Here is a 13,417-nt window from a genome sequence, read left to right as displayed (position 1 = left end):
CTTTGGTATACTTACAAAAAAGAAATCAGCTAGCTAAGTCCAAAATCACAGAATGTCGTTTTTAATCAGTTTTAATTTGATTTTTCGGAAGGTTAATGTAAGGGTAAAAAAAAAGTTGGGGCTACTATAAGCGACCCATAAACGTAAAGAAAAAAATAGTTTTGCCACGATCGACCGAAGGTAAGTTTCATAACATTGTTTAATCGTAGTGTTCCGAAGTGGCTTCGGGTTAGCGACATTCCTCACGTCGACTTAGGGGTAACAGGTTGGCAAAGATTGCCCGGTAGAGTTATCGGCTCACCAACTTCAGAAACTTTTTTCTGAGTGCCAACTCATCGCAGTCTCGGTCGAGTTGTAAATCTGTTGGAACCAGGTAAACAGTAGGCCGTTAATTCGAGGGGTTACCCTGAGGTTGCGTCGAAGAGAGGTGATCGAGACCGTACTGCGTCGAGGCAGGCAGGTTGACGGGTGCCAAGAGCTTATTTGACGGTACGGTCAGGTGTGAATTCCTCCTTGGTTGCACCTATTGAGCGGTAGACGTTGAGTACACTGACATTGACTTGTACGACCTCGTGGAAAAGGAGACGAGTTGACAGACGGTACTTGAGACCAGCACCATTTGCAAGACGCCAACCGAGTGACCTCTACACAGAAATCAGGTAAGATGCTGATGTGTAGGATGAAACCATTGCCTTTGCATGTCCTTAAATGATGAGTTTGGTCACATCTCTTACTTGGCTTTGTAGTTTACCCATTTGAGATGACCTGTTATTGTTGCAAAAGCTGACAATAAAATTGTTACTACTCAGATTTGTAACTGAATGATATAGCTTCTTGTAGTTCAAATAAATTTCAATCTACGCATGGGCCAATAATTCCAATCATGTTTGCAACGACGACGGGATTAACAAAGTTTTGTTGGTACTAAACTGTCCATGTTATTAAAGTCATTCCAAGCGCATTATTTTCAATCGATTTTGGAGTCTTTTTGTGTATTTGTTTATTTTTCAAGCAGATAGGCTAAATACTGACGTTCTGCCCTAGACAAATGTACTGTTATTTTCAGCACGATAACACGTCACTACAAAAGCAAAATTAATGTTATGAAACTGTTTTTTAAAATCAGAAGGTGCAAAATATCCAATGGCCACACCCACAATTTCAGTAACAAAGGCCCACCAACACCTACATGCACATTGCACAATCCAAAATAATAAATGGTACGTCGAAGATCAACGCCAGCTGATGATCGTAAATGTCTTCGGTTTTGAAACGAATGTAAACGTAGTTTTTGTGCACATGATTAAGCGGTGTGTTTGTACTGAGAAAGGCGTATATACCGGGGGGGCATATTACTTATTAGTTCTATGGATTGGGTCAAACCAAAATAGTTTGTCCAACATGCCATGTCATAAATGTCATGTATAAAAATATGGCGCGAATTAAATCACCTACAATTTGTACACCAATTATATCCGAGTTCCCATGAGTTATACAAACTCCCACGCATGAAATACCATTCACGTCTTTCCAACAAAAACAATTTGCCACTGAAAATAGCATGTTTCTTAAAGCGTGAAAGTCAAGTCCGGTTTCATATTTACTGACGTAAAGGGCAAGAATGCCATTGGACGTGTGGTTTATGCACAGCTTGAGCCGGCGGACCGCACAGTTGTTGTGGTCAGTGTGGTTTTAGTGTTGCTTTTGTGTTTCAAGACAAAAGCCGATGTTTTGACAAGTGTGGTATTTTTGTATGTTCCAATACCATAGCCTAGGTGTAATGTCTAAAAAATGTTGAAACCTCTGTATCACTCCAATAGAAGTACGAGTGCGTTTTCTGAATTGACTTAAGAACTATTTTTTTACGATACAGTCACGTTTGTTTTGGATGTAAAGGCGTCAAGACAGACTTGATGCGCATCATTTACGGTTCATTTGAATTTCGGTGCGGTAAGTGGTTGCCCTCAGCCCCCTGTGGCACGACCTAGACTCGGGGTACCTGAACATTGAGTTTCTCCGGCCGTCCCTGCTGTCGCGACTGCGCAGGGCATGGTTGTGGTGGATCGCTGTACGTGGGCTACGTGAGGAATACTTTGGAGATGGTTATTTTGGAAGTGAAGGTCAATGGAACACAGATGGCGAAGCCATGAAATGTTTCTGTCAGGAGTGGCTGTGGAACGCAATCCGGCGATGAGAGGGCTCACGTTTTGTGCTTTCTTTCGTCTCAGCCTTGCCTGTACCTGACAAACAATTAAGACAAATGCAAAGTTACGTCTTGCAACAATTATCCGAAATAGACGGTCAGACTTGCTTCCTGTCATTGCAAAATTATCCATAAAGTTGGAAAAAAAAGATAGTTGACATCATACTGGATAGTTTCATCGAAATACTTGCTAAAACGTTTGTCCTATTCATTCTTCCAGCTGTATGTAAGAAGCATGTTTCTCAGATCGAGTGTCAAATAGGCATGGTTCATCGTCCATGTGAAGATGGGAGCTAGACTAAATTGACAATTGACACCTCTTTGGAATACGCTGGCCAGCGTTTTTGTGTAGCTCTGTTTCCCCGTGAGACTTCGAAAGACTTACCAGAACAATTTTTAATCTCTTCGCTCAAATAGCGTTATCAAAAGACGTATATATGTATACATCGAAACTTTCACAGCTCACAACAAAGCTCTCGTTCCATTTTACCCATGTGTGGCCCCTCTATACCCTCTACACATACCACATGTGGACCCTCAACAGCACCATTCGTCCTTGACACCCAGTGGCCCCTGCCAGATCATTTCGTTCCAATCGACCGTTTTACCACGTGTTCGTTGTGGAAACCGTAAATAAATATGTCAACACCATCCGCACCCTCGCCTTTTGGCTATATCAATGTTATTTTTTTAATGGGCAAAATCAGGAACGCAGAAATAAAACAGCCATGGCATGCCCCAAAAAATGAAAAACGAAATTTGGAATGGCTAGTTGTCTGTTTAGACACAAGCCCTAATGGAAGTTTATCAAAACAAAAGTGAACATTTCATCTGGGTTTTCATATATTACGTTTACTTTGATGAAGTGAGTGGTTTGGAGCACAAACCTCTTTCGGCGAGGGTTCTTTCAACCTTGGGCGTGGCTTTGGCTTTTTCAAGAGGACACTAAAGAGGCTTTTTAACATGACTTAAGCCCTTCGTTTCATCATAATCTCTTAATTTACATTGTCTAACGCAGGTTAAGTGGCTGGATCTCGTGCTCCGGTTTCAAAATGACGCTCGACGCACTCTACGTTCATCCACTTCGCTTGGCGATCTACTCACTAGCAGTGACCTCCATCTTCACCGTGGTAACCGGCGAGCCCAAGCCTGCCGCCCGCCTGGTGGGCGGGGAGAACCCTTGGTCCGGCCGTCTGGAGGTGTACTTCAAGCGACAGCGCGCATACGGGACCGTCTGTGATGACGGCTGGAATATGAACGCCTCGCACGTAGCCTGTCGCATGATGGGGTACGCCGACGCGGTCAATTACCACTTCAGCAATGTGTTCGGCGCTGGGGAAGGTAAGGTTCCAGTCACTGACGTAGTCGTCACTGTCACCTTATCGGTCACTGATTGACCTGGGCATTTAACGCTTACGATTTGGAGGGGTCATTACCACATGTCAAAAGTGGTTAAGTCATACGTGTGGATGAATTATCATCTGGGTGAGTAAACAAGCTTTGTGGTTCAAACCAAGGTACGATCGTACTGGACGATGTTCGGTGTGCTGGCGATGAGCCTAGCCTGTTCAAATGCCAGCGTGCCAAGCTTGGCGTCAGCAACTGTCATCACAGCGAGGACATCGGTCTGACCTGCAGCCAGGACACTATCCAGGAGCGGATGGAGGCAAGGAGGGCCGCCGTAAGTATTCGTAGGAGCAAGATCCGGAAAGTAAGTAGTCGAGTCCGTGGCAAGACCGGCAGGAATTTGGATCCTGGTTCTTGGAAGACCCTGTAGCTTATCTCACTTCGGGCAGCCTCGCCAAAAGATTGGAAGGGTGATAATTGGACAGCGATGGCAGTGACGGAGATGGTTATGAGAGGAAGAATGACAGTGACGATTACGACGGTTATGACGACGATGACATCGAAAGCGACGTAGATGCGATCACAGTGGTGATGTCGATGATGGTGGCATGACATTAAGTGTCGATTTTCACGAAGTGAAGAATAACTTGAGAGTTTTTGCGATAGGTTAGAAACTAACGACATAGATAACGAATGTCTTGAGAGTGTGTTAAGAGAGAGAGAGCGAACCCCCCCGGCGCATACCATTCCAACCCTTATCCTGTTTGCCTCACTATTGGCATTTATTGTTTATGCATAGTCTTAGTACCTGTCGCCGTAACTGTACGGGCGTGTCTGGCACAATACTGGAGATATTTATGGAATGCGTCCTTTTCTTTGAAAAAAAAAAGAAAACGGTGCCTTTGCCGATTGACTTGAATTTGGATTTTTCTGGAGACCACTTCACTTGAACGAGGAACCAAATTCTTGTCGTTTTCGTAGTTTTGTTTTGTTCTTATCTCCCTGCTTTATAGATGTACCGCCTTTGTTTCTACTAATCCTGTTTTATGTTTCCAAAAACACGACCCCCTTCTATGTCGGATTTGTTTTCATGCATGGCCTTTTCATACCTAACCATAATTGCAGTAGTCTCCTCTTTGCTGACTCCCGCACTATTAACCGTACATTTTTAAAACGGGCAGAAAAATGGAGATGCACCATGGAAGCAGCTGCACGGTACCCTATTCAAGGGTCAAGACCCTTGCGGTCAGACTAGCCGACGTATTGTCGATAAAATAACATTTCTAATTATGGCAACTCACACAGTGATGGTCCTGTGTCTAGTCGTACACCCATCTGTTATTGGCATGTCTTTCTACATGGGTCCACACAGTGATGGTCCTGTGTCTAGCCACACACCCATCTGTTATTGGCATGTCTTTCTACATGGGTCCACACAATGATGGTCCTGTATCTAGTCACACGGGTCTGTTATTGGCATTTCTTTCTACATGGGTCCACACAATGATGGTCCTGTGTCTAGTCACACACCCATCTGTTATTGGCATGTCTTTTCCATGTGGGTTCGGTCCATGCACACAGTGATGGTCCTGTATCTAGTCACATGGGTCTGTTATTGGCATGTCTTTCTACATGGGTCCACACAGTGATGGTCCTGTGTCTAGTCACACACCCATCTGTTATTGGCATGTCTTTCTACATGGGTCCACACAGTGATGGTCCTGTGTCTAGTCGTACACCCATCTGTTATTGGCATGTCTTTCTACATGGGTCCACACAGTGATGGTCCTGTGTCTAGCCACACACCCATCTGTTATTGGCATGTCTTTCTACATGGGTCCACACAGTGATGGTCCTGTGTCTAGCCACACACCCATCTGTTATTGGCATGTCTTTCTACATGGGTCCACACAGTGATGGTCCTGTATCTAGTCACACGGGTCTGTTATTGGTATGTCTTTCTACATGGGTCCACACAGTGATGGTCCTGTATCTAGTCACATGGGTCTGTTATTGGCACGTCTTTCTACATGGGTCCACACAGTGATGGTCCTGTGTCTAGTCGTACACCCATCTGTTATTGGCATCTCTTTCTACATGGGTCCACACAATGATGGTCCTGTGTCTATCCACACACCCATCTGTTATTGGCGTGTCTTTCTACATGGGTCCAGTTAGTGATATTCCTGTGTCTAGTCACACACCCATCAGTCATTGATGTATCTTTGCACATGGGTTCACACAGTAATGGTTCTCTATCTAGTCACATACCCATTTGTTTTGGCAGGTGCCTTTCTACATGGGTCTAAACAGTGATGGTCCTGTATCTAGGCTTAATACAAGTAGACTATATTAATGGGGTCAAAAAGAACAAAAAAAATTATGTGGGGAGAATTGTATTTGATTATCATAAATTGACATGGCGCTGAATTAAGACTGAAAATGACTACATTGTTTTCCACCCACCGTGGCGCTCTCGTTTCCCTTGCCAAAGCGCTAATCCGGTCGGTCGCTTTATACTTCCAGGAAAGGAAACAGATAAAAGCTCGCCTTGTGGGAAGGTCCAAGCTCCGACCCATCTCAGAGGGCGTGGTGGAGCTCTTCTACAAGGGCAAGTGGCGCACCGTGTGCGGGGAGGGTTGGGATACCCAGGACTCACGGGTAGTGTGTGGCATGCTCGGCTTCAAAGACTCGCTGCCGCTGAACGAAGGTTACGAAGAGTCGTAAGTAGGATCCACACGGCTACGAAAGAGATACCTCATTATTTACGATCCCAGCATTTGATAAATAAATGGTCGAAACAGTATACCTGATTACAAGACTAAATGTGAAGTCGTTTCTACTGAGAAAACGACAGTCAGTGTGAAGCAGATACATGCATGTTCTCAATGAACAATTTAACCTCCATTCAGCCCTTAACGCTCTTTATTTTGTTCTAGTGAAAAAGGTAGGCACACGACGACCTGGAGTACTTAACGTGCGGTTATCAACAGACTACTTTGTAAAGTTCAAGCTTTGCGGTTACCCATGGATTGAAAGGGAAAATTTCCTCAAATGGAAATATTTCTCATCGAGAAAAGAAAACTTCAGCAGTGAAAGGCTTGTTGAATAACCACAAGATTTTATTCTGTACCTGAATGTCACTCTCTAAACATTTTCGCTCCAACTACCTGCCAGGAAAGATTTCAAGCGGCCAAAAAGCATGCGGTTCAGCAACTTCCAATGCACAGGATCTGAAGTCATCATCGGAACCTGCCCCTTCGACGACCTGGAAGACGCAGAGGACTGCCTGTCCGACGCGGTGGCCCACGCTCGCTGCCACCGCGGAGACTTTGTGCTCGACACCCCCTACGACGAGAGCGGAGAACCCCTGGAGAGTACGGCGGAGGAAAGTGACGAGCAAGCGGCAGAACAACCTGTTGAGGTGGTGTCAGCGGGTGATGAAGGAGACACCAGCACGGATTCAGGCGGTGACCAATGGATGAATACCACCGCCACGTTACCCGAAGCGGACATGCCTGCGACGGAGGCTCCGGAAGTCCTGAACGACGATACCGAGCAAGCGCAGAGAAGAAAGGGGAGGAATAAAAAACCGGCAAAGAAACAGGCGGCACCAAGGGTAAAGATTGCTCTTCAAGGTGTCTCTTAGAACTTAGAAGCATCCGGCGTCCGGCATCTAATCTCTGAACGAATGGCAAAGCGACCGAATTGTGTTTTGTGTTTTATTACAGTAGGGTCATTCACGTCCAAAAATGGAATCAAATTGAATTTGATTTGCCTGTTAAGGAAATGCAGATAATTTGGTTTACCGTCACATTTTAGTGCCGGTACGCCTATCGCTAAAGTTTGAAAAGAGAAGTGAATACAGACATCGTTATTTTACAACCTAGGTTTGGAAACAAAAGCCCACCATCCGGCTGAAGTCCGGGGCTAACTACGGCGAGGGCCGGGTAGAGGTGCACGTCAATGGATACTGGGGGACCATCTGCAGCGAGGGATGGGACGAGGTTAGCGCCAGTGTGGCCTGCCGACAACTCGGGTTCGGGGTAGCTAAGGAGGCTATACCCAACTCGGAGTTCGGACAAGGTAGGCCAACACAGATACCCAAAGAAAGTGTTTTATGAAATTTTAATTTACCATTTTTCTGTAGATTTTCTCAGCTTAAAAATGAGATTTGTCGTGCTACTTTTTGAGCTTTTATTTAAGTTTGTTCGATTGTGTTTGGTTTTCAAGATTAACAACAATTTTAACAATTTATGATAATATTCAATTTATTTTTATGTTTCTGATGATGTGAAAAAAGGAATCATAGTGTTCTGTATATAGTAATTTTTCTGGTTTTTTTTTCATTTTTTTTATTTCATGAAATTGTACATTGTCATCTTTTTGACTGTCTGTTGCAAGTTTAATGTACATGTATATAATAAACATGCCTTAGCATATTCCCAGAGAAAGTCTACGACTTTTTCATGGTGAAGTAAGGCACAGAAAGACTCAAACAGTTAAATCTGCAAGCGACCCTTCCAAAATACTGAAGTAGCCTTCAAGACAATAATATTCGGTGATTGATGATTCTTCTCTTCAATTTCTGTCATGCACGCCTCTTTCCTCACGAATGAAACCATTTTGTTGCTTGTGACTTGAAGATTTATTCCACGATTTTGCAATTTTTCTGCCTCATCTGTTTCTATTTTTCTATAGGTGTTGGCCCAATCTGGCTTTGGCGCGTTCGGTGTGAGGGACACGAGAAGACGCTCCTTGACTGCAGCCACGGCTATCTGAACGGTAGCAGGTGCACTCACGCCCAGGATGCTAGCGTGCGCTGCGTGGTGCCCGATATCGACGCCGCCAGCAAGGTACACGAGCATTACCAATGCTCGACAGTGCACTCACTTCTCACTAGTTTCTCTTACAAGTTCTGCTTCATCCACGTGAGAGTGATGATGCTGTACATTCTCAATCCCAGGTCAGGTTGGAAGGGGGTACCTACGAGAGGGAGGGGCGGGTGGCTGTCTACGTCAACGGGGAATGGGGCAACATCTGCGGGGCGAACTGGGGGCTCCTGGCTGGAAAGGTGGTTTGCCGACAGCTGGGGATGGGACACGCTCGCTACGCACCCGAAGTGAGTCTGGTGGAACAGTTTATTCCCAGGAGACTGGTGTTTACACCTTCCTTTCCCTAAAATTAAGAATCGATGAAGTTTTATGAGATTTTGTGTAGTGACCGTAGTTTTAATTTGGGACATGAAAGATCATCCGTATAAAGCATAGGAACTTTTTTAAAAAAAGCCATGTTTTCAATATTGGTTACTTTTCTATTCATTTTGAAGAGCCTAAAAAGACAGATCTTAAACAACTTGACAGATCGAGACTCATAAAGCCAGAATATCACTACTTGAAATCGTAGGCTATTTCATCATTTTAAAAGCAGTCTTGCGAAGGAATCATCATTCTTACATACAATTTTTTTCTCTGTAAACTTTTTCCCAGAGTACTTTATCTTACGGGTCTGCAGCCAAGAGAAATTTCCTCATGTTGGACGTCCAGTGCACAGGCAACGAGAGAACCATCAAAGAGTGCAAGTACACGCGTCCCTCCAACACCGACACCTGCATACGGGCGTTTCGAGCAGGGGTCGTCTGCGTCGACAGTAAGATCGACTTCAAATTATATGGGGGCGTGTTTTAGTGCGGGAAAATTTTGGAGTTTCAAAACCGGCGTGATTATTAAACCCACTGACTCGAATAAGTCAGTTTTAAGAGGGGAAAATGGAGGGAAAAAGTGTAGATCTTTCAACTAAGAAAGATTTTAGACGGAAATTGGGCCGAGTTTTGCTCTCAAGTGAACTAGTCCTAGCAACACAGTGTTGCTGATTGAGGCAAAGGCTCATGCTAATAAAACGGTTCACGCTGTCATTCCTTTGGGTAGTATGCCAGCAGGGACTGAGACTGAGGCAATCGTTGCATTAGCTGTCATTACTCTTGCTGGGTACTGACACCCATGTGGTCCCGTTGCTCGTGTCGTCACTGCTAGCTGCGCTGCTTTGGAACTCCTAGTTAGGGCTACTGTTTCGTGCCAATTCCTGACGCTTGAGGCGACAGTGACTGGAGTTGCATGCTGCGCACGTTTCTCAAGCGGCCGACGTTGCCTGCCTGTGTTGCTGCAAGCCCTTGTCGGTTCCGCTGCACCCATCGGTAACCTCTCTCTCATTCATGCACTCCCCTCACACAGCCTTACCGGACATCCTCATGGATCTCCACATTCTGCAGTCGTCCGTCCGGGTCCAGGACTGGCCCGAGTCCCTCATGACATGCGCTCGCGAGGAGGGGTGCCTCTCGGATGTCCCCAATAACTGGGGTCTGCGAAGGCTGCTTCGCTTCACCAGTGCTATCATGAACCGAGGCATGGAACAGTTTCGGCCCTTCTTGTCTCGGTACAGTTGGATATGGCACAGCTGCCACAGGTAAGGTCCTCAGGGGTTTTAAAGGTGAAATTAATGAACAAGAGATTAAAATTCTTGTTGGATGCCTATTTTATTGACAGGACAAACTATGAAATTGGATGGTTTAAAAGGGTTTCACCTAGAACTACCGATAACGAAATGTTTCGATTTTTATCTTGAACTTTCCAGTACATGTATAAAATTAACACCAGTGTAACTTGAACATGTCCCCAACCAAAAACTGCATTTTAATTTAAATGAAATTAAACCTATCTATTTTTAATTTCAAATAAGACAGCACACCACCTTTCATCAACCCTTAGATTTGCTGTCTAAACAATTACAAGACGTGAAGGAAAGAGAGAGGTTCCAAAAAAGAAATGGCAGGAAAGGACAGTTGATAAAAAGGAAATGGTTTTCCCGCCTAGAATTCGATGATATCTGAGGCCAGCTTCATATTGTGTCCCACTTCAGGCATTTTCACAGCATGGAGGTGTTCAGCCATTACGACCTGATCAACAGGAAGGGGGAGAGGGTAGCCCAGGGTCACAAGGCCAGCTTCTGCCTGGAGGACGGGCACTGCGACGACGGTGTCTCGCCCCAGTTCTCCTGCAACACCGACCAAGGCATCTCGGTCAACTGCATTGATATCTACGCCAGCAACATTGACTGTCAGTGGGTGGATATCACCGGGGTCAGGACCGACCTGTACACGCTCAGGGTAGGTTTTGTGGGAGGGTGTGGCTCCTGGCTGCCACACCCGAGCCAAGCCCCACCTATTACCAGTGAGTGAACGGCACTGGTATCTGTAGACAATGTGCATGATTAGGCTAGGTTTTGTTGGAGGGTGTGGCCCCGTATGCCATGCCCAAGTCTGGCGCCACCCTGATGCCAGAGAGTGAATAACATAATATCGAGAAGATTGTGTACTTGATCAGGGTAGGTGTGTTGAAGGGCGTGCCCATCTGCCACACCTAAATGTCGACTAACCTGTACAGACACCAAATGGATTGGCTGTGGAAACAATATACGTCCCTACAATTTTATTGCTCACAGATACATATCAATCCGGATAATCTAGTGGCAGAGTCGGATTACGAGAACAACTTGATCGAGTGTGACTTGTACTATGGCAGAACCATCACAATTGGCCACTGCGAGTATGGTAAGACTGTAGAAAAAAGCAACCAATAAACAAGCAAACAAACCAACCTACCAAGAACAAACCAACTCACGGACAAACATACCCAACTTTATCAGCTAAGCAGTTAAGCTGTCGTGCAGAGAGCCACAGGGAGATGGATGACAAAACCCAACGAACCAGATTAATGCGCAAGTTGAAAGTTGAACTAAATTCCCCCTCCCCTAAAAAAACCAAACACCAAAACAAACGCAGTATTTTCAAACAAACGGCAAAAGGAGAGAATTCAGGTGTAAATTACCCAGTTTTCCAGGTTATTTCAGTTCAGTTTGTAACACAAATGACACGAATCCCAGTCATTTCTCGCCAAGGCTGCAGTGGGCTATAGTCTTAGTAATACATGCATTATCTCTCATTTTTCTTTCAGTAACGGACAGAATGACTAACTAGTGGTTTGAACGACGTCATCGCTTCAGTTAACAAAGTTCCACATATGTGTAAAAGGTCCCACAGAAAGAATTGTGGACGTCATTCAAATTTGTCAACAGTGGATACTAATATCCGAACACCTGGAGGGATCACGGAATGATTGTTAAAAGCTCTCTGTTATCTTTAATACGAAGGTTGTATTGCAGTTATTTGGAGAAATCTTGTAAAAGACAAAGATAGGCTCCTGGAGAAGTGTTACAGTTGTTTAGGTCATCAATCTCAGGATGTCACTTTCAGGTCAAACTCAACAGGTGGTTTCTACATTTTGGCACCCTTTTTGTTGGTGTGTTACGGTATGGCTGCCCAACAAGTCAAAGAAACAAATCCAATAAGAGACTGATTCTGATTTTGCATCTAAAACCAGATCCCTATTCATACCGTACCCTCGTTATGAACATACTATAGGTTATTTTATAAGAATTACCATCTTGTTCCTGTATTTTGCCATGTTGTAAGTAGCTAAAGCTTAGTGGGCCGTGTAGTCCTTTTAGTTGAATTTTCAATTGTATAATGTAACTATATAATTTCTATTTTAATTCATCCAATAATTGTAGTCCAAGTAGTGTTAACTAGGCCATGTTACTGTTTCACGTATGGTGCTTTCACATTGTTGATATAAAATGTGATTATATATGTTAAAATGAACACCGTCAAAGATGCTTGTCGTAAACAGTTATCAAAAACGGGCAGAAAAAATGTATCAAAATGGAACCAAAATGGAACATTGCCCAAGGACGTCAGCCCTTTGTGTCCAAGAATTCAACTTGTGTATAGGGAAGGGGCGTAATCGTACGTCGCCTCTACATCTTAAGTGTGGTGGAGTGGAGTTTGGCAACCACCATGAATTTTGGCAACCACCATGACTGTTTTTTAAGTTAAGAGAAGTGTTTCTATGGCTGAGAAAATAAGGGAAACCAGTCTGTGCAAGCATGGTTCAAGGAATAATCGGTGGATATTATCCTTTTGCTAACAGGTTTTTTTCCCAAGAATATTCCAAGAAGATTGCTGTCGTGAATTAGATTTTTATAGGAGGGAGGGGATGAGATTTGTTGTCAGCATCAACAGGGCCACTCCCCTTTTTTTACTCTTTGATTTCTACTGCTTCATGGATGAGCAGTCTGTTTGCTGATGCATTTGAGTACTTCTTTGCAACTAGCATGGAGAGAATTTTAGGTTGATGTCAGTTTAAATACACTGGTGGAGGCAACCAGCATTTGTGCAGAGTGGAGCTTTGTAGAAAGTACATGTACGTTAACCGCCCTCTCTTGCTCAACTTTATAAGACATGTCACTGAAATTTTCACAGTTTTCAGAGGGAAATCCAAGATTAATTAAAGCTGTGCACAGTTCTCGGTATGTTGCAAGTCTGAATGTTTCAAAACCAAAAGTAGTTTTGATATTTTACTGTGGTGTAACTAACATTTACTGCCTGCAAACAGGCCACCTGCATGAACTATTGACAACGTCCATACAGTGTTTTGTAAAGCATGGTTCAACGATTGTTCTTTTGTTCTCTCTGCCATGAAAAAACGTTTATCTTTACTTCTGAATTTGTCATTTTAAAAGTAGTACCCATAAAATTGATGTAATTTGAGGACTAGCGATCAGATGCAATTTCAGATGCAAACCTCCAATGGCATTGCACAAGATACATCCAGTTATCTTAGTTGATTTTCGGTAATAAATACCAATTTTTTTCTGAATCTTGGTTTGTTCTCCGTGACAGTCACAACATGAAAAGTGATACAGAAAGTAGAAATAAATGCCCAAGGAAAAAAAAAAGAGTACAACATCTCT

At 44.0% G+C, this 13,417-nt stretch overlaps 1 protein-coding gene across 2 annotated transcripts; it reads left to right on the top strand.

The window, feature by feature from the left end:
• Window positions 1-214: 214 nt before the first annotated feature.
• Window positions 215-13,412, top strand: LOC110979849 (lysyl oxidase homolog 2A-like). Of its 2 annotated transcripts, none has more exons than XM_022235960.2 (13): window positions 215-659; window positions 3,222-3,544; window positions 3,721-3,884; window positions 6,077-6,273; window positions 6,728-7,169; window positions 7,441-7,636; window positions 8,252-8,406; window positions 8,517-8,672; window positions 9,040-9,199; window positions 9,781-10,012; window positions 10,466-10,712; window positions 11,048-11,156; window positions 11,560-13,412. In XM_022235960.2, exons 2-13 carry the CDS (start codon window positions 3,256-3,258, stop codon window positions 11,580-11,582), a joined length of 2,370 nt encoding a protein of 789 aa, XP_022091652.2. In that variant the 5' UTR covers window positions 215-659; window positions 3,222-3,255; the 3' UTR covers window positions 11,583-13,412. The 2 variants fall into 2 exon arrangements, with proteins under 2 accessions (XP_022091652.2, XP_022091651.2); XM_022235959.2 differs by having other exon boundaries at window positions 3,721-3,914.
• Window positions 13,413-13,417: the final 5 nt, after the last annotated feature.

Source organism: Acanthaster planci, linkage group LG13 (genome assembly GCF_054643075.1).
Source record: "Acanthaster planci isolate LZ-2023a linkage group LG13, COTS_SCS, whole genome shotgun sequence".
NCBI lineage: Eukaryota > Metazoa > Echinodermata > Asteroidea > Valvatida > Acanthasteridae > Acanthaster > Acanthaster planci.
The sequence above is the reverse complement of the archived record's forward strand: the minus strand, read 5'-3'. Positions and strand labels throughout refer to the sequence as shown.

Bases quoted from the DNA above. Each gene is read 5' to 3' on its own strand.
- LOC110979849 (XM_022235959.2), top strand. From the start codon at position 3,256: ATGACGCTCGACGCACTCTACGTTCATCCACTTCGCTTGGCGATCTAC. The intron at 6,274-6,727 runs GTAAGTAGGATC...ACTACCTGCCAG, and splicing joins AACGAAGGTTACGAAGAGTC to GAAAGATTTCAAGCGGCCAA. The intron at 11,157-11,559 runs GTAAGACTGTAG...TTTTTCTTTCAG, and splicing joins AATTGGCCACTGCGAGTATG to TAACGGACAGAATGACTAAC.